Raw genomic sequence first — 20,249 nt, 5'->3', positions numbered from 1 at the left:
CAACAGAGTAAAAAATGTGGTTGGAGACAAAAAGACATCCTTTAAAAAATTCAAATCCTGAGGAAAATCCTGAGGAAGTCAAATCCTGAGGAAAATAGAAAGGAGCATAAAGTCTGGCAGGTCAAGTGTAAAAGTATAATTAAGCAGACCTAAAAAGAATTTGAAAAGCAACTAGCAAAAGACAAAAATTAACAGTAAATTATTTTTAAGTACCTCGTTTGGCTGGTTTCCTGCCTCTAAGTAGTGGGGATACTGGATGCTCCAGATGCTAAAGGACTACTCAAGGAAGACAAGAACATAGTGGAGAAGCTAAATAAATTCACTGTAGAAGATGTGAGGGAGATTCCTACATTTGAACCATTCTTTTTAGGTGACGACTGAGGTGCTAATAGAGGAGGTTTTGTAACAAATTGATAAATTAAACAGTAATACATAACCAGGATCAGATGGTATTCACTCAAGAATTCTGAAGGAACTCAAATATGAAATTGCAGAACTACTAACTGTGTTACGTAACCTATTGCTTAAATCACCTCTGTACCAGATGACTGGTGGATAGCTAATGCAACACTATTTAAAACAAACCAAAAAAAAAGCTCCAGAAGCAATCCTGGCAATTTATAGGCCAGTAAGCCTAACTTCAGTACCAGACAAATTGGATGAAACTATAGTAAAGAACAGAATTGTGAGACATATAGATGAACATAATTTGTTGGGAAAGAGCCAACATGGTTTTTGCAAAGGGAAATCATGCCTCACCAATCTATTTGAATTCTTTGAATCAAACATGGGAACAAGGGTGATCCTGTGGATATAGTATACTTGGATATTCAGAAAGCATTTGACAAGGTTACTTACCAAAGGCTCTTAAGCAAAGTAGGCAGATATGGGATAGAGGGAAGGTCCTCTCATGGATCAATAACTGGTTAAAAGATAGGAAACAAAGGGTCATTTTTTACAGCAGTGAGAGGTTAATAGTGGTGTTCCCTTGGGGTCTGTACTGTGACCAGTCCTATTCAGCATATTCATAAATAATCTAGAAAAAGGGGGGGAAAGAGTGAGGTGGCAAAGTTTGCAGTGATACAAAATTATTCAAGACTGTTAAGTCCAAAACTGACTGTGAAGAGTTACAAAGGGATCTCACAAAACTGGGTGACTGGGCAACAAAATGGCAGATGAAATTCAGTGTTGATAAATGTGAAGTAATGTACATTGGAAAACATGATCTCAACTATACTTACAAAATGATGGGATCTAAATTTGCAATTACCACTCAAGAAAGAGATCTCGGTGTCAATGGGGATAGTTCTCTGAAGACATCCACTCAATGTCCAGCAGCCATCAAAAATACTAACACTGTTGGGAACCATTAGAAAAGGGATAGATAAGAGGGGGAAAATATCATGTCACTATATATATATCCATGGTACACCCACACCTTGAATACTATGAGCAGTTCTGGTCACCTCATCTTAAAATATATATTAGAATTAGAAAAAAAGTACAGGGAAGGACAACGATTATGAGTGGGGGTATGGAACAGCTTCCATATGGAGGAGAGATTAGAAAGACTGGGACTGTTCAGCTTGGAAAAGCGATAACTAAGGGGGATATGATAGAGGTCTAAAAATCATGAATGGTGTGGAGAAAGTGAATAAGGAAGTGTTATTTACTCCTTCCCATGACATAAGAACCAGAGGTCACCCAATGAAATTAATAGGCAACAGGTTTAAAACAAACATAAGGAAGCACCTCTTCACAGTGCACAGTCAATCTGTAGAACTCATTGCCAGGGGATGTTGTAAAGGTCAAAAGTATAACTGGATTAAAAAAAATTAGATAAGTTCCTGGAGGATAAGTCCATCAATGGCTATTAGCCAAGACTGTCAGGGATGCAACCCATGCTCTGGGTGTCCCTAAGCCTCTGCCTGCCAGAAGCTCGAACTGGATGCCAAAAGATGTGGGTCACCTGATAAATTGCCCTGTTCTGTTCATTCCCTCTGACGCATCTGGCACTGACCACTGTCTGAAGACAGGATACTGGGCTAAATGGACCATTGATCTGACCCATTATGCCCATTCTTATGTTCTAATTTAAATCAAGCCCAAAATTAGCCCACATTGATTCCCATTAAAGTCACAAACACCTTCTGTTTGTTAGTAAGATGTTTTAGTACAACTGGAAAAAAAACACAAGGAAATGAAACAATAATAACTGTTTGAAGTCATTTTACGGAACTGATCTCAACTTACAAATGCAGGAAACTCAGTTCTGAGACTGGTTTCAGAGTGGTAGCCATGTTAGTCTGTATCAGCAAAAACAATGAGAAGTCCTTGTGGCACCTTAGAGACTAAGACATTTATTTGGACATAAGCTTTCATGAGCTAGAACCCACTTCATCAGATGCATGGAGTGAAAATACAGGAGCAAGTATAAATATATGAAAGGATGTGGGTTGCTTTACCAAGTGTGAGGTCAATCTAACGAGTTAATTCAATTAACAGCAGGATACCAAGGGAGGAAAAATAACTTTTGAAGTAGTAAGAGAGTGGTCCCTTACAGACAGTTGACAAGAAAGTGTGAGTAACAGTAGGGAGAAATTAGTATTGGGGAAATTAAGTTTAGGTTTTGTAATGAGCCAACCACTCCCAGTCTCTGTTCAGGCCTAATCTGATGGTATCCAGTTTGCAAATTAATTCCAGTTCTGCAGCTTCACATTGGAGTCTGTTTTTGAAGGTTTTTTTGTTGAAGAATTGCCACTTTCAGGTCTGTTATTGAGTGACCAGAGAGATTGAAGTGTTCTCCTAACATTCATTGTATCTCAGTACTACAAAGGTCTGTAAAGAGCAAATAACCTTTCAATTATATTTGTTCACTAAAGGCAACCACATGAGATTAAGGATGGACTTTTAGCTTTAAATCTGACACCCCGCACTTCCCGTTTTTCTGACCCTTAATCTAATTTAAAAATAGAACCATTGGTTTAATTTAATTACAAGATTTTTAAAATCTAAATTATTGTTATCTTTAGAAATGTCTTTAGGATAAAAATGAATCAAAGATTGCAAACCATGATCAATTTACTTTAAATCAATTTTAGTATTTCTAATAACCCATCTCTGTAATATGGCCTGCTCCAAAGTCTTTTCATTGACTTCAGTGGACTTCGATTCAGGCTCCGTGTGAGCAGCAGATATTGTGTATCAGATTATTTTATTAAGTAATATAGTATAGTGTGTAGATAAGCTATGTTACAAGGTGATGAGCCCATTTAAGAGGAAATGGGACCAGCCCCTTCTGTGCCATAAAATTAGCTCCTTCCCAACCTGAGGGGGTGGGGCTAAGAGGGATCAGTTGATGCTTTAATGGGCCTTAAAAAAGGACTCAGGGAATTCACTCTGGGAACAGAAAGATAGTGAGTAGGCATGCTGGTTCCTGTGGAAGGCTTTGAGGTAGGGTCCTGGTAATCTAGGAGAGCCAGTCTGATGCTGGGTGTTTGATACCAGAAGAAGGGGACATACTCAAAGGTAGCCCAGAAAGGGGCTGAGAACAGTGTGGTTTTAAGAACTGTTTTGTTTCTGGGACCTTCTTAGTGGAATCTTGCAACCCCTGCCAGGGTTAAGTTTGGTTGATGTGGGTGGAGGGCTAAGACACATGTCTAGCACTAATCTTTGTGTGGAGTTCATTAAAGAGCCCTGAACAAGAGGCACCCTAAGGAAGGGTGCTTACAGCCCATGAAGGGGTGCTTGAGTAGCAGGTGTCTTCCCAAGGACCTGTTGCCAGTTTAGCAGGAGTGTGATGGCTGCTTTTTGGGCCCTATCTCTTGTGAGGTTGAGTAAATAATTCTATTTGGAGCTTAGGATATGCAATAACTAGCAGGATAGAATCTTTAACTTTCATTGCATGATATTTAAAAATTTAAAGGTAAAGGGGAAATCCATATCCAAGCTCTCAAACCAAGAATCGGAACTCAAGGAAGAAATGAATGGGGGAAGGAATCTCTCTCTCCCCCCCCCCCCCCCATGGAGTAGCTGCTACGGCAGTCCAGAGGATGCAGTAGGCCTGTGGGGTGTTTGAGTGCCAAAGGATGCAGATAAATGCCTATTGGGATTTTCAAAAGTGCCTAGACTCCCATTGAAATAAATCTGGACTCTGATTTGCCCTTTCTGAATGGAGTGAAGACTTCTGCAGAGCAGCAGGTCGTCTGACTCTAGGCCTTCCTGTGCTCTGATACACAGGAAGCTTTTATGGATTAAAGGGTATCCGTCCTCCATCTAGCCTGCCCTTTCTTGCACAGCAGAGGTGCATGGGTTCTTCTGCTAGGAGACTCTTTGAAGTGTAGAGGCAGGACCAGGATTTGTCCCTAAAGGCTCACAACTCTATTTGCTTGTACTTGTATCTTTCTAGAGGGATGACTAGAAATTGCTTGTTGGCTGAGAGTTTACAACTCATCAACTCTGGCCTCACCTCTAGTCTCAGCCAGAGGGTGGCAACAGGTACATTTTAGGAATCTGCCTTTAGGCTGCACTCTTGAGTTCTTGTGCTATAGTAAAGCTGATTATATTTTAAAAAGTCCTTACTGCAGCAATAACAGGAGCAGAAAACAGCACCAACAATACCCCCTTGATGTAAATTATCCTACCCAGAGGGAAAACGGTGGGGACTTTAAAAGCAAGGCTGCTGGTGTTGCTAGAACAGGCCAGTACTTCAAACTGTCGGACGTGTTCTGTCCTCCCTTGACAAGCTGGAACGTTGTTGATTTCCTTGCAAGCACTGGGGTACTTGTGTGAAATTGATAAGCTCAGCAGTCCTTAAACACACACTGAAAATACAACACTTCCCCTTTAAAATACAGTCTGGAAAAGGTGTTAAACATTAGGCACCTCTACTGAACCCCGTTTAACACAGAATTTGTGAAAGTTTCACCTCGAAAGAGAATAATGAAGGGTGGTTAAAAGATTTTAAAAGCAAATTATTTTTTTCACCCCCCCCCCTTTCCCTAACACACACCGGGTTACTAATTAATGGCATAATGAACCATCTAGGCAGGCAGGTGCAGTACTTTGACTCCCAGGCCATCAGCACTGGGGATATTGTCACCCCAAGAGACCTTCTCGTTTATTGAGTGTTTCCCATGCGGCGGAGGAAAGCATTCAGCTGTTGCCTGTGGAGGGCCGGGGAATGCTGGGCTTTGCTGATGTAACGGGCTCCCTGCACTTTTCATTCAGATCTGGTTGGCTGCAAGCTGGCAGAGAGCCTGAGCGACGCCTCCAACTCCGATGAGGTCATCCCAGCTCCCTTTTTTGGCTACTACAGGCAAGGTCTGCGCTGCCTCAGCATTAAGGTCAGCTCGCTGCTCCCCCGGGAAAACTGATGCCTCTACGAAGCCCCCTGCCGCCCTTCCCCCAAGCCCAGCCCCCGCGATTCCCTTAAAGCCGGAGCCGGAGGGGATTGACCGCAGTGGATGTTCTCGTTTGCTCGGATTTGAACGCTGTTTGCGAGTCGGTCGCAAGAAATCGCGGAGCTGGTAGTGCCCGGGGCCCGCCTAACTAGGGCCAGGGCTGAGGCAACTCCCGAGCTCGCTCAGCCCGCTCCCCAATTCGTATCCACCCCACCCCATCCCCGGGCGGGGATGCATCGGCCGCGCAGGGAGCGGCGCGGGCTCCATCAGCTCTCGGTCCCCGGAGACTGGCCCCTGCGGGACAAGCGGCTCCTGAAGTAGGGGTTGCAGCTCGCCCCACACTCTGAGTGGCGGGAAGAGCAAGGGTTTCCCGCGCTGGGCGCGCTCCAGCCCGCCCTTCAGCACTCGCGCAGCTCCCTGCACGCCGGGCCGGAGACAAACTCCTACGGATGCGGTGGCAGAGTAACTCCAGGGCTCGCTGAGCAGCCCAGTGGCTGGCCTGGCCTGCGGCGCGTCCCTCTCCTCACCCGAGAGCCGGGCGGGAGCCGGAATCCCGCCGCAGCTCCCTGCCGCGGCTTCCGATGCCCTTTCGGCTCCGCAAGGCTTCCCCGCCCGCGGCCCCAGAAGAGACCCAGAGAGAAACTTCAGCACCCGGACAGCTGCCCTCGAGACGCGGGGACAGCAGCACCGCGGCGGGCTCCGCTCCCCGGCCCCGCCGGTGCGTCAAGCCACGCCCGTCCCGGGTTTCGCTCCCCGCCTTTGGGAGCGGGGACCCCGGGAGGGTGAGGGCAGCGACCTGGACCTGGTTCCACCCGCGCCAGCACAGCGATGGGGAGCTGACCTTCCTCCGCCGGCCGCGCGGCTCCGCATTCGGGTGCTGCATGTCAATGCCTTCTTCGGCCGGGAGTCTTCGTCTCTTTCGCTAGTTCAACCCCCCTCTCCCCGCAAATTTTCTGGAGAAAGGGGGGCTGATATCTGTGCAAAGAGCCTGCCCTGTCTGTCGTTTGGATTGGCAGTGCCAAGGCTGGAGGGTGCCTGGGCAGTGTATTGTACCAATGCAGCAACCCCGATGAGCTGCAGCGTTAGAAAGAAACCCAGGATTGACGCTGCTGTTGGGGGGTGAAAAAAACTTTGGCATCCGGGAAAAGCGTGTCTCTTCCCCCCTCCCCACCCCCCAGCCAAGCTTCTCTCTTCGGCGACCATAGAAAGAAATTTCCCCTCCTATGTAGCTGAGGGTAAAAGCGTACCCGGGGGGCAGCGCCACATCTGGCAGGGATTTGGGGGTTAAAATCCAGTGTCCGCCGCAATCAACAATGGCAAATGAACCGGTGATTCTGAATGTTTATGACATGGTGAGTATGAAACAATCTTAAGTTTGGGGGTGGGGGTGAGGGAGGGATGACAGCGTGCGATTGGTTGCAGAAAGACTAAGATGAGGAACGGGGCATCTAGACCTGGAGAGGCTGAATTTTCCAAGCTTGTCTTGTTCTGGATGACGGGGGTGGTGCTGGCTCTGGCTTTTTTTGCAGCACATCACAGCAGATTAACAGTAAAACTGTGCTGGATTTTCTGCAGATTAGGGAAATTGACTTTTCAATTTACGAAGCCCCAGCTAGAGAGAGAGAGGCGATCGCCTCTCCTATTCCTAGAACTAGATGCCCTTGACTTTCAAGGCTATCAAGCATCAGGCTGGAGAGAGAGCCCTGGGGGGAGGAAAAACAGTTTACAAAATATTCCTTTAATGTTGTTAAAACTAACAACCCAAATCCGAATGTCACATGTTTAGAACGGTTGAACAGAGGCTGTCATTAGGAAAAGGCTTGAAGAAATGACCTGAGTAATTTTTTTTTAAGGTGAATAGTAATTGCTTGAGTAATAAGCAATTTTAACTGATAAAGCTTCGGCAAGGGGGCATAGGAAGTGAAGTATTCTGCACTCCATGATCATGCCTGGGAATGTTCTCTTAAAGTTCACAGCATATTTAACAGCTCTCCTTACCATCCCTTTGTGGCAGGGGGAGGGAATTATTTGTGTAAAATCAATAAACAAAGCAGAAATCTCAAATACAACCTGTGCTACAACTCAAAACCATAAGAGGGCTTTGAAGAAACCATTTTATTTATGGTTCCCCCATACACTCATGAGAGTTGTACCCAGCTCCCTCTTAAATGATTGGCATTGAGTAGCATGCAGAGTGGGGACATTTTGATGGGGAAGCATTTCACTTGATTTGTCCTTTATAAGCCAAGAATGTGAAATTCCATCAGTCCCACAATTTTTAATCAACTTTCTGTGGAAAATACCACTTTATTAGGCCCAACATCTGACTTGATATTAACTATCCAATCCCATATTTTAAGAATTTATGGCATGACCCTTCATTTTAACTCCATACAGTGGTAATTAACACTAACTTTTAACAGAGTCCATGGAACATATAACACTCATATGCCAAATGAATTATGATGAGGAGATTCATAATGAATGCCAAAAATAGTAATAATGGAACACTTTAAGTGTTGGCATTTACAGCAAAGATTAAGTGATTCTCTGTCAGCTGGGAAGCCTTAAAGTACTCCTGTTGGGGGAGAAAAGTGCTATTTAAACTGTAACGCCTAGATCTAAGGACACAGAGGAATCCAGCTAGACTACCTTGGCATATACAATACTGAGCCTCACCTGAAGGCTCTCTCTGTTTTATGAACCACGCTGACATAAATTCATTTATTTTGGAATGCACTCTGCTGTAATCCATGTTTAATTGGTTGGCAGCCCAAAACAGTGCCTTATTTGTGAGACTGTAGTAGGCATCATTCTATCTAATGCCTTGGAAAGGTGATGTGTCAGAGGATGGTTCATTCCAGAAAGATTCAGACCAACACCACCTCCATTTTTTGGTTCCTTCATTTTTTTTTAGTAAGTGAATTCCCTGAGAAGGGTGTCAGCTTGACATCCCTGCAGGGTGAATTCTGCTGATTCTCCTTCCCAATGCTACAGCATGGGCAGCAGTGTAAGGTTTCCTTTGGTGCCCCATTCTCAGTATGCCTCAAACCTGAGCTGAAAGGATCGCCTCCAAAAGTGAGGGGAACCCAGTTTCCATGGCCCATTCAGTCCTTGATTGTTCTCCTGTGATTGTCACCAAAGATGATGCCTATTAAGGGCTTTTTTTTCCTCCACCAGTTTTGCATTGTGATGTATATATGCCTGTCCACAGGGAATTGGGTTGAGGCCACAAATTTAATTCAGACTGAACAAGTTCTGATCTCCACCAAACTGTGAAAGTCTCCATACCTCATTGTTAATCCCCTGGGTTACCCCTAATTTAATGACTTTACATACAAACCATTCTGATTTCATATTCCAACTGTTTGCCTTATTACTGAGTTGCATACAATTCCGTTTCTATATTATAACTGCTGGGGCTACATTCTTTTGACTGGTGCTATGATTTTAATGCCATACAGCATGGGATATGGCCATGCAGTTCATTCCATTGTGGTGGTAAGTTATGGTGCAGCAGGGAAACAATTGCACACACAAATAACTGTTTTAAAATTGGCATTAATAAAAGGGAGGGGAAAGGCAGCTGTGGATAACAATTAACTATAATTTAAAGCTCTGCTTTCCTGACAAAGAACATGACCCCGGTATGGCATCAGGGAGCACTTTAGCTACAGGAAAGCTTAGCTTTGGGGCAAAAGTTCAATTAAGAACCCCCTGTGCAGATATGAAATATCCACTTTGTGCAGTCTTGAGTATTGAACGATTATGGCCATTTATCTCTTACCCATTGTATATATATAGGGTGTCTTTTGAAAGTAATGCTGGTATTTAATGAGGTGCTTTGCCAAATAGCTGCAGTGTGTAGCTACGTTTAGAAGCCTTATTTTTTTCCAGCACAAAATAATTGAGCAAACATTGTTCAGTGTTTCCAAGTACTCAACTTACTATCAATAAAAGCAATTCTATCCACCTACAATATGGATGGGGATTGTATTATATTTTGTCTCTGCCTAAAGAGCACAAAAAATAGGAGGATGGAGAATGTACCTATTGAGACAGAAAACTTTAAAAATAGAATAGGTGGGCTGTTGACGTAGTGATTTAAAAACATGAATCTAAAGTGATTGCATGGCTCAGCGCCTGGTCATGGGGTTCAGAACCTTTTAACCTCCACATGCCCAGTTTGAATCTGTTTGAGAGTGTAGTTGATGGATACATGAAATGAGTTGGTTTGTGCAAGTTCTGAAGGGGTTGGCTGCTGCCTAGATAGTACTGCTCCTTTAAAAGGGTAAATCAGGGCACCTTTCAGATTCAGATGGGGAGAAAAAAAAATAAACTGTGTAGTGCAGCCCAAACATTAGTGAGATTATAAAATAACTTGGTTCAACCAGTCCATCTCTGGGTCTATTGACTGTCTGGGAATTTCCTTTAATTATTTGTGGTTTATTTTGGGATGATCACCTAAATCAACATAACTAACTTTTAATAAAGATCAAGATACTAAATCAAAGATGTAAGATTGCAAATATTTTAAAGTGTTTAACTCTAACAGGTTAACTACATTGACATGCCAAAGCATTTCTCTAAAGAATAGTCAGTTTTGCACAGACTAAGGTCATCAGACAATCTCATGATGTTTTCAGTCAGTTACAGGGCACATGTCTGCTTTTAAGTTAACAGCTGTTCATGTATATCATTGCTCTCTTGCTTTATCTTTAAAATTGTCATGATTCTCCACTGCCTTGCACCGTGTGTCTAGCAGAAAAATGCTACCAATCTCGCCTGATGGCATTTGGTACCCACTGTGCCCTGGTGTCAATGATTCACCATTGCACTGCACCTGGTGTAATCAGGCCTGGTGGCTGCAGTAAATGTAGAGCTGTAACACTTGATCTCTGTATTTCCTGAGAGCGGGCCTGAGTTTCCTCTCCGTTACACTAGTGCCATTCCACCAATTTCACTGGAGTTACTCCTGATTCTCATGGGAGTAAATGAGAATCCAGTGTGTTCTAGGCAAACTTGATCTTACATTTTCCCCATAATGAGAACCTTCAAAATGGTAGCCAGAATGTAATTATTTCACTTTGGGGACCAATTGGCTTCTTTGCATTTTCCAGATATCCTTTAATCAATTGTAATCCAAGTGGCTGATAGTCAATTGATAACAAGGGGCTGACACTGAAAATCTATGCATAGGTCTCTTATTTGCTTAGCTGATTATAGAATGACAGTGTCTTTTATCGATGTTCTTATATGGCACCCATCACTTTATTTGAGTGGCTCATGAAATTGCAAAGCGAACACACACGTTTTTTCTCTCCACTTCAGTCAGCCAGGCCTAGGTGTGTGTGTGTGTGTATATATATATATATATATATATATATATATAATATGTGTATATAATATTTGTGGTATTCTTGTGGGAAGCCATCACTGAAGAAGGGATTGCATATTGCTCTGAAGATGCTGAGGTTTGTGGTCATCCTCATCTTTTCCAGGAGTGAGTTCCAGCGTCACAGGTCAGTTGCCAAGAAAGCTCTGTCTTCTGTACATATGAATCTCACTCTTGTGTTCCATTGTTCCCATGAAACGCAGCTGTTGTGGGAAGTCATGATTATGCAGGGTGAGGCAGTTTGTCAGGTTAGACTTGAAGATGAGAGCCAAAACTATGAGTGATGTGGTATTCAAAGGAAAGATAGTTAAGAGATTAACTCTGGGGTGATGTCGTCTCCATGTCCTGCCTTACTGAGTAACGAGCTGCTGTTCTATACCAGTTGCTGCATTTTTAAGGTTGTTGGTTTCATATGTAGGTACAAAAAAATGCAGCAATCAATTCTAGAGGTCACAAATGCATCAACTACTCTGGCTAAATCTGAATTTGACAGCATCGGGTGCAGTCTCCTGGCCAGCTGCAGGTGGAAAAAGGCATTTTTTCACAGCTATGGCTATTTGTGTCTTCAGAAGCCCTGAAGGGTGCAGGTGGAGACTGAGGGTGTAGACTGTCTAAACAATCTGAAGGCAGATGCCTCCAGTGGAGGATAAGTTCTTTCCACACTACTCTTACCATTTTAGTCTTTCCACCATTCAATTACAGCCAGATATTCTTCATGGATTTGCATTGGATAAAATGATAGAATGGAACTAGACATCCCTCTTCTCTCGTATATTTGAGGGAGGAAATCAATCAAGGAAAGTAAAGAGAAAGCAATGTAACTGCATCCCTTAGTTCAAGTAGAAGGAATCAAAAGCATGTTGGGTATCTGATCTAAACCTTACAATAATAAACCAATTAGAAGGCTAAAAGAGTAAGTGACATGGTCTGTGTTAATGAGTCCAACAGCAAAATGTGTCCCTTTATGCAAAATAAATGGATTTTTGTTGTCTTAGCAACTGCCAGGAAATGTGCCAACTATCAATGTAACAATCTGTTTTGTCAACAGGGTGACAAGTTAACTACCTGTCCATGGTATATCCAGTTATACACATATCTTCTAGCTGACTGCCATAAGCTTGTACACCACCTATTTAATTTCTTGCAACCGTTCAGCTTGTTTGGACACACGCAAGCTAGATCCACAAAAGGATTTAGGCACCTAACTACCACGTTAGGCCTAAATCCAAAAGTTAGATCCTCATACCACCCTGCTCCCACCACCCAACCCAAGAGGTGCTTAAATTTCTGCCAGTGGGCATGTGCAAAGCCATCTCAGTCCTGATGCCCAGCACCTAATCCCTGGCAGAATACTCAAACTAGGTGTTACCTCTACCTATATCACCAGAACTTGCACTAAACAATGGTTAGAGCACTCACCCAGAATGTGGGCGAGCCAGGTTCCAATCCTCACTCTGTCTGATGTGGAACAGGGACTTGATCCCAAGTATTCCACACCCTAGGAGAGCACCCTAACCCCTGGGCCATAGATTGTGTAAGTCAGCATAGCTCCATAGAGCAATGGGGTTACATCAATTTACCCCAGCTAAGGATCTGATCCCATATCTCTTTGATGGGAAGAAGAGAACTCAACTCTGAACTTCCCCAAAGTTTGGAGTGTTTGGATTTGGCATGTTAGAGAGGGAGGGGTTCAGGTGGGGATTCAGATCCAGGGGTTTGATTTTGGCCCATGTGTAATGTAGAACTTGTATGAAACACACACAACCTGAGCATCTGGCCCACAAAGTTGAGCTCCAGATGCAAAATTCAGGCCTGGGTTTATGGTTTGGATCTCCCTCTTATAGTTACTTTCATTTATATCAGCATCTGGGAAGGTAGAGATTCTTTGAACATATGAGACAAATCCATGAAAGCAAGACGGACTTGCTCATACTCCATTCAATCCTTAGCTTCTGTGCTATTCAGCAACTGGTAGTATTCTGCAGAATGGTCACCTGCCCACTAGCAACTGAACTGAAGCCACCAACTCATTGCCGATGGGCCCTGAAAATCATCGGATCTATCTCTTAATATGGTGATGTATGGTATATCTGGGTATTATCTGATAATTACATTGGGTCACTAGTGACCTGGGCTGAATTTAATTTGGTGTCCTAGCCTCTGTTAGCTACTCCTCTATCATCCAGTTTTCTCTTGTTTGATCAAGGCTGGATTTTTTTGACCTTCTTGTGCTCATCAAGAACAGGATGATGCAATTGTCTGAATCTTGAGAGATGGTTTGGGGAGGTGAGAGGGAGAATCAGCCACCAAAATGGATTTATTTGTCTGTCCAGGAAGGGGAAAGAGAAAAGTAAAGTTCCTGTGTTTTTTGTATCATTTCATTACTGAGCTAGCCTATATTGCTGGAAAAAACTGATTAACCATATCCTGTGTAAATCACGTCTTCATGAAGCTGATAGATTTATTAGCAGGGTGAAGGCAGACACTTCCTTTTGTGGGTTCACATAGCAAGCCTGTGAATCGATGGCATTCCTTATGCCACAGCAAACTCTATGGCTGTGCACAATATGGGCTTTTTTTCTAAGAGTAGAAAACTGTTTAACTGATAGCTGGTAATCTAGGGTTCACTGCTGGGAAAGCAGTATTTATTTATTTAGCATTTTGTGTATTCACCGAGCCAAGCAATAGCATTCATAATGGCCAAATGGAACTCTTGGAGCCCACCGCTGAATTTGGTTCCTTGACAACGTGTATCATTGTTAGATCTGTACCATAGCTTGGATTGTCTCAAAGACCCCAACAGTGCTAGTTGGCTGTACGGAGGCCTCGCCAAGTTTAGAATGGGTTAAGAAGGGCCCACTGATGACATGGCAGGTCGAAGCTGAGTGGGTGAGCAGTAGGGTCTGTGACGAGGAACTGATTGGTGGTTGGTGAGAAGCACCAGTCTTCCTGCCACAGGGACTCTGCTATCACGTCCTGGCATGGCAACCTCAACCACAATGGGTGTTGTGATAAAAGATGTGTAGCTGGTGGGTTTAAAAGGTCTTTGAACAAGGGCAAGTTTGGATTAGCACGTATCTTCTCAAGCAGCTTGTCTGTTGCAATTTCCTTCCTGATATAAGGGGGAGCAATGTGGCTCAGAACTGGAAGTTCTGAAAGATGAGTCAGTTGGAGAGTTTCTGTGATATGCATTGTTGAGTTACATATCAACAAGTTTTGGTGTGTACCAACTGACTCCATCCTGGTGCACAGTACTCTGCTATTGAGTATAAGATGGCAAGGGCCGAGGCCCTTAGGGTTGGAGCATTTGCTCCCAATGAAAAACCTTCCAGTTTGCTGAGAAGGTTGTGGCATGTCTTGATCTTTGCTGCTATCTTGCTCAGGTGGCTTTTGTATGTCGGTGTTCGTTTGGGGGTCATGCCTAAGTAAACTGGGTAGGCTTCATGCTTTAGCCTCTGGCCATTCATTAGAATGCTTAGTTCTCTCTTAGAATTGGCATGGTGTAGGAGGAATGTGCTAGAGACTGTCTTGCTGGTGCTAGGCTGAAGGCGTCATGTCTTGCAGTAGTCGGCCAGCTTTGCAGCGTCATCATTCAGGGTCTTCTCCAGCCCAGAGGAAGTTGGACCCTGTAGCCCGCAGCAGATGTCGTCTGCATAGATGAACTTCCATTACTGGGTTGGTGGCAGGTTCGTTGCCATATAGATTGAACAAGGGAAAGCAGTACTAGGGAAGGGCAAAGTGCTGCTGTGTTAAAATGTTCTCCTAGAGCCCCCCTCCCCCCCACATTTCATTCTGGAGAAAAGCAGGCTTAGGGTGCTCAGAATGACAAAAGTATTGCAGCCTGTCTGGTAAGTGGCCCACTCCCTCAGTCCAAAATACAGGGCACTTATCAGACAGCCATGAAAGATCTGTCATTGGGAACAGGCTGGGGCAGATCTGCCAAGTAAAGACAGCATGCTGTGAACTGTGTGTAACATGGCTTCCTGGCCTTCAATCCCAGATCTGCCACTGTTTTTTAGCCTGGGATATAAGATTTCCTTTTCTACTCTCCTCAACACCTTCTGCAAGCAGTTTTTATAAGATCTTGATGTTTTAAGAAAAAAAAGTTTTCATTACCAGTACTAATCATCACTGTAGGATTTTGAGTGTGTGAACAATTGGCCAGGAACTCTTCTTAGAATATAGCATGACCTGCATCTCAATAGGTCAATAGAAAGAATTTCCCCGGGATTTGTGAGAGAGAAAATAACTCTAGTTATATACTACCAGAGTCAGTTATTTGCCCAAGGCCAGAGAGTTTGAATCTGGTCTGTTTTTAGGAACTTCTGGTACTTCTTGGATGGGGCAAGCACTTAAGACCCTCCCTTTCCCTTTCCCTGTAATTATCTCCCCCACCACACACTATTTGATGGCTTCCTGAGAGAGAGAGAGATGGGACAGGAAGCCAAGAAGTTCTGTCTTCTGACCCTGACCCTGAGTGATCTTGGACAGTTCATGCCTTGTGAGATAGTTCCTACATGTTCTAGTGATATGAGAACAGGCCTGGGAGCTAGGCACTTCTGCGTTCCAATCCCAGCTCTGAGAAACTCTCTGGCCTACCCCACCCTGCCCTCTGGCATGCTTGCTGAGTTTAGTTTTGGTTTTAATGCTCAGTGTTCTTGGCTGTAATGTCATCCGCTATGCTGTTCATTTTAATTTTGATGGATATCCGTTAGCCAAGACAGCTGGCAGTTTTCCTTCTGGTGGCCACTTGGGATGCAAAATGGAGCAACTCCAATTTACCCCAGCCAAGGAACTGGCCGTGTGTGTGTGTGTTTGTATATATATATATACTTGCTCAGTTTAAGATTAATGAGGCCAACGCCAACCCTAAGTCATCCTTTCTACTTGGTTGCATAAGTTGCCATATGACTGTTGGATGCTGACGAGCTGCCTTATGGGCGCTTAATCATGTGAAATTGCAATAGAGTGAGTAATACGCACAGTATGTCATGATGGTTGGGAAAACTTAAAAACTGTGGGAGCATCTTTGTGATTGTGACCTAGTTTGCTGTAATTTATTGTATATGAGTGGGTTTTTTCCTCCTTTACTTCAAGAACTCTGTCTTGAATGAGTGTTCTAGTGTGGGTGACACTGCAATGCCATTCAGTGGCCCGTCCGTCATTGAAAGAGAGATCACGCTTAGCAACACTGCCTGGCAACAAATCAGCAGCATTGTGTGCTATGGAAATGTCATTTCTGCTGAAAATAATTTGATATTTAAAATCATATGGGGAGGACTCTTTCAGATATGCAGCCCATGTACTGGCTCTCCCAAAACTGCACAAGCATGTACCACACGTGCAAAAATAGGTTGTGCACAAACAAATGATGTGTGTGCAATTTCCGTAGGGCAGATGTAGAGACTTTTTTTTTTTAAGTGTATGTGTGTGAAATAAATATTTGATCATCATTTGGGCTGAACTATGCAACTCCCTGCTGGATTAGCTGTTTATCCTGAGTAATGCAGCTATTTCAAACTCATGCCAATAAAGCTTCCAAACCAACCCACTGTATATTCTCTAAGTGTAAATACTTAGAAATATGTCTGAAATGACTCCCCTAGGAGTGACCAATCAGTTTCTTCATGGACGGGTTCATCTAATAAAGATACAGCAGAACATACTCATTATGTTGGGGGATACTTTGGTGTGACTTCTGAAGACCGGAGGTTGCTTAATGGTACCTTGTATAAGTTTCACTGTGACTATTTCTCTTCCTCTCTCATCATTGTGTTTCACAGTGTAACATGATTTTATATATACAAACTATATGTTCCATACTGTAGATATATCTTAGCTCCTGTTTATCTTAGTGTAAAGGGGCTGGCCTTATATTCATACTATGGTATGTAAATTGCCCCATCTGCCAGTTCTGTCAATACCTGGCCAAAACCAGCACCTGCGTGCAGACTAAATGGCTAAACTGAACCCCAGGGAGATTTCAGTGATGGCAGGAGGAAGAGAAAAGATCTTGGAAAACCATGTCTCCTCTAAAGCATTCCCCATTATTGAAGGCATCTACCCTCAGAGGAAGTCAGTCCACAGTTTGGAGTCTTTTTGGCCTCCTTAGTGCATCTGAATTCCCAAATGGCCATGTCAGGAAACGAATGCCCACTTCAACTGTGTCTGGCCAGGCAACGGCGCCTCATCTTATGGGCCAGGGCAGACCTACCCACAGTGATCCATGAATATGTGACCCCCAGACATGATTACTGCAACTCAGATCTAGGGATGGTGCTGCACACCCTGAAAAAGCTCCCACTTTTGTTGATACAAAACATAGTAGCCCATTTGCTTAGGAACAAGTTACCAGGCACACATCGGCCCAGTGCTCCGCTCTTGATGCTGGTTCCCTATTGAATGGTCTCTGCCCTGATGTCCCTCTGTGGGATTGGCCCTTGCTCTTTGAGGGATCACCAATCTCTTTCCATAATCATGGTCTCCACTGGCACTATGAAATTGTCAACCAATAGGGGAAGCTCCTGAGCGTGGGAGAGACAACTTTCATGTAATAATATCAGGGCTGGACCTAGACTATGGAACTCGCCCCTAGAAGAGATAAGAATGGCCATAGAAATAACAGCAAAACTAATTTCTTCCACTAAGCTTTCCCTCACGGAGTTCACACCCACCCACTCTCTGTTTGCGTTTACTTGCTTATTTGTGTGTGAGAGACCAACACAATCTATAAACTAATTAAACTATTTAACCTACAGAGTGGGAGGGAAGAAAGAGAGATTATTTCTATTTTTATATACTTGGGAGGTGCTCTGACAAAGCAGCAGTGGGAGCCATGTAAGTACCTAGTGAGATGGATAGATCTGTGCCTGGTCTCTATTCCCACACTATGTTTCTGCCTCAGTTAGATGAATGTTTGCTAGAGATAAACAATTTATCATACAAATAAGCTCCCCTGATTACTGTATTTCATCTTTCGAGACACTTTTTCTCGTGCTACCAATTTTGCATTTGGTACTTTGTGAAATTTCTCTGATCGTACTACCTATTAATACCTCGCAGCCCTGCTCAGCCTCTCTTCCAGTAAAAGAGAAACAATAGTGTATGCAGCCACTGACGTGTAAAATCAATTTATCCATCTCTACAGAGAGAATAGACTATATACAGGATAATACGTTAAGGACAAACTCCTATCTCTGCATCTGTGAGGCACATCCTTCTTGTGAAGAGTGGGGGTTGGTAGAAAATGTTATGACATGAGCTTCTCCCTCTCTTTGCATTCTTCTGACAATTCAGTAGCCTTAGCCACTGGTTGAAAGAAATTAGACTGTAAACTGTTTGGGGCAGGAACCATCTTTTAGTTCTGGTTTGTACAGGACCTAGCGTAATGGGTCCCTAGGCAATACCTTGGGGATTCCAGATGCTTTGGTAATACAGATAGTGACAGTTACATTAAGAGAGATATCTGAGTACAATATTTCTTGCATACTGTAAGTAGGAGAGGGGGGGTATCGTCCTCTGGGAGCAGATACACTTAAACAAAGATTGTACATATTTGTATGTGCATATATATCATATGATGTATAATTCAGCTTTGGACAATATCAGTTTGTATAGCTTTCTATTATATAATGTGGTGTTCAACTAATGATAAGCAGGGTGTTGAGGCTATATGAGCAAGAATGACTTGGACACCTGTTTGTCTCCACTCCTCCCCCTCACCCCATCCCCACTTCTGGAGTAGCTCCCTGGACATTAATGGAGTTGCTTCTGAATTACACTGGTGTAACTGACACCAGAATCAGGCCCAAAGCTATGAGTGAAAGAGGTTTAGAAAGGTGCAATGCCATGGTTTAACTTTGCAAATATATTCATGGAAACAACTTTCTCACAACCTTTCTCTTTCTCCCAGCATAGCCACTCATCCTCACAGCAACAGTGGAGAGTCACTGGAATCATCAAGCCCATCTCTCTCAATAGCTTATGTGGAAGACAGTGTCCTTAGGAGAGGTGAATGCAAAAGGGAAGTGCATCCTCCTCTTGGTTCATCTCCTCCCTTGTTTTGTATTTATCTTTCCTTTCCCTTGTGTTTGTAAGACGTGAGCCAGTGAGAACAGGTGCAGCAGCTGGACCTGCCCCAGCATCAGCACAAATCTCCCTATAACCAGACACGAAGAGAGATTGCTGAATGTATAAATACCAGCCGCCTACCAAGTTGCATTTCTCTCTGGCAAATGGTGATCTCATCTTCCTTTTTAACCTGTTTATCTCATCATTGCGTTAGTGTTCAAGGGAAGTACTGATTTGCACTGGGATTCGTGGGCATGTGTTAATCTGGAACTGCCTTGCTGCCTCTTCCAATTCACTCCCCTCTTTCCTTCTTCCTTACTGAAGATATATGTTCAGAGGCTTCCTCTTTGCAAGATGGGAGGGAGGAAAGAAGATGTGAAATGTAAGTGCAAGGAGCCCAAATCTGAATTAGCAGATTGGGGAGGGCATGTGTGTTCTATACAATGGTGGTGCTAATTTGTAAGAAAATGCTTGTTTTCAGGGGGAAGGAAGGGCCAGAGAGACTCAACATATTCAGTGGAGGGGTGGCAATAAGGAGACCCTCTGGAAGATGTTTGGAGGGGTGCTGAGGGAGAACCCTTTGGAGAGAGTGTGAAGGTTTCTATAATTCAGGGACTTTTTGGGGGATGCCCAAGCACTTCTGTACATTTTGGATTATGAGCGAGTTTGCCATGGTAGCAGGCCTCCACTTGAGCACAGGGACAGAAAAAGTTAAGAGTTGTGTTAAATAGTGTGGCCTAAAAAATAAGGATGGGCAAACCTCCAAGTGTTTGAAGGCTCAATTCAGAGAGACCGGGCATGTCTGGGATACTTATCTGACCTCGCCCAAGTGTTTGGGTCTGAAAAACTGTGCAGGGAACCTGGGAATCTCCTGAGGACATTGTCTCTTGTGTGGCTTCTGGTCAGTCCAGAGATAAAGTAAGAATGGCCTCTCTGGCATTTCTTATAGTTGGAGAGCTGAGACATGTAGTAAAAACATTAAAAAAGGGGCTTGCTGTCATTCGAGTATTATGTGTAACCTAAGCAAAAATATATAATTTTAGGCAAATGAATTCCCTCATCTGCACCTGTGGAGAAAATGGCAGGAGGAATTCCCCCCAGAAAGGAATGGGCAAGGAAAGCTTTCATTTCAAGCTCCCATCTGGTAGACCACATGTGTGTTCTGTGGGTGGTTGAGAAGGAAGCTGTCCCTGTCATCAAGTAGTCAGGATACAGTTTGAGCAAAGGTTTCTAGATGAAATCATAATTGACCAATTAGCTCTTGCTTGCAAAAGGGATTTTCTTGCAATTATCCATGTCCAGTGGGGTGGAAATCCAAATCTCTCTGCCTGCTGTGGATTTACTCTTCTAGTTCATCAGGATTTTTTTTCACCACCCACATA

General features: G+C 43.7%; 1 protein-coding gene across 1 annotated transcript in view; it reads left to right on the top strand.

The window, feature by feature from the left end:
• The first annotated feature begins 5,351 nt into the window (after positions 1 to 5,351).
• Positions 5,352 to 20,249, top strand: part of LOC311521734 (deubiquitinase DESI2-like) — an 82,838-nt gene continuing 67,940 nt past the window's right edge. Inside the window, exon 1 of the mRNA XM_084630271.1 lies at positions 5,352 to 6,754. Within this exon, the coding sequence (XP_084486397.1) occupies positions 6,716 to 6,754 (39 nt within the window). The 5' untranslated portion in view covers positions 5,352 to 6,715. The remainder of the gene's footprint in view (positions 6,755 to 20,249) is intronic.

This window comes from Lepidochelys olivacea (genome assembly GCF_965140295.1).
Source record: "Lepidochelys olivacea isolate rLepOli2 genome assembly, chromosome: 6".
Classification (NCBI taxonomy): Eukaryota; Metazoa; Chordata; order Testudines; family Cheloniidae; genus Lepidochelys; species Lepidochelys olivacea.
This window is presented reverse-complemented; position numbering and strand designations above follow the sequence as displayed.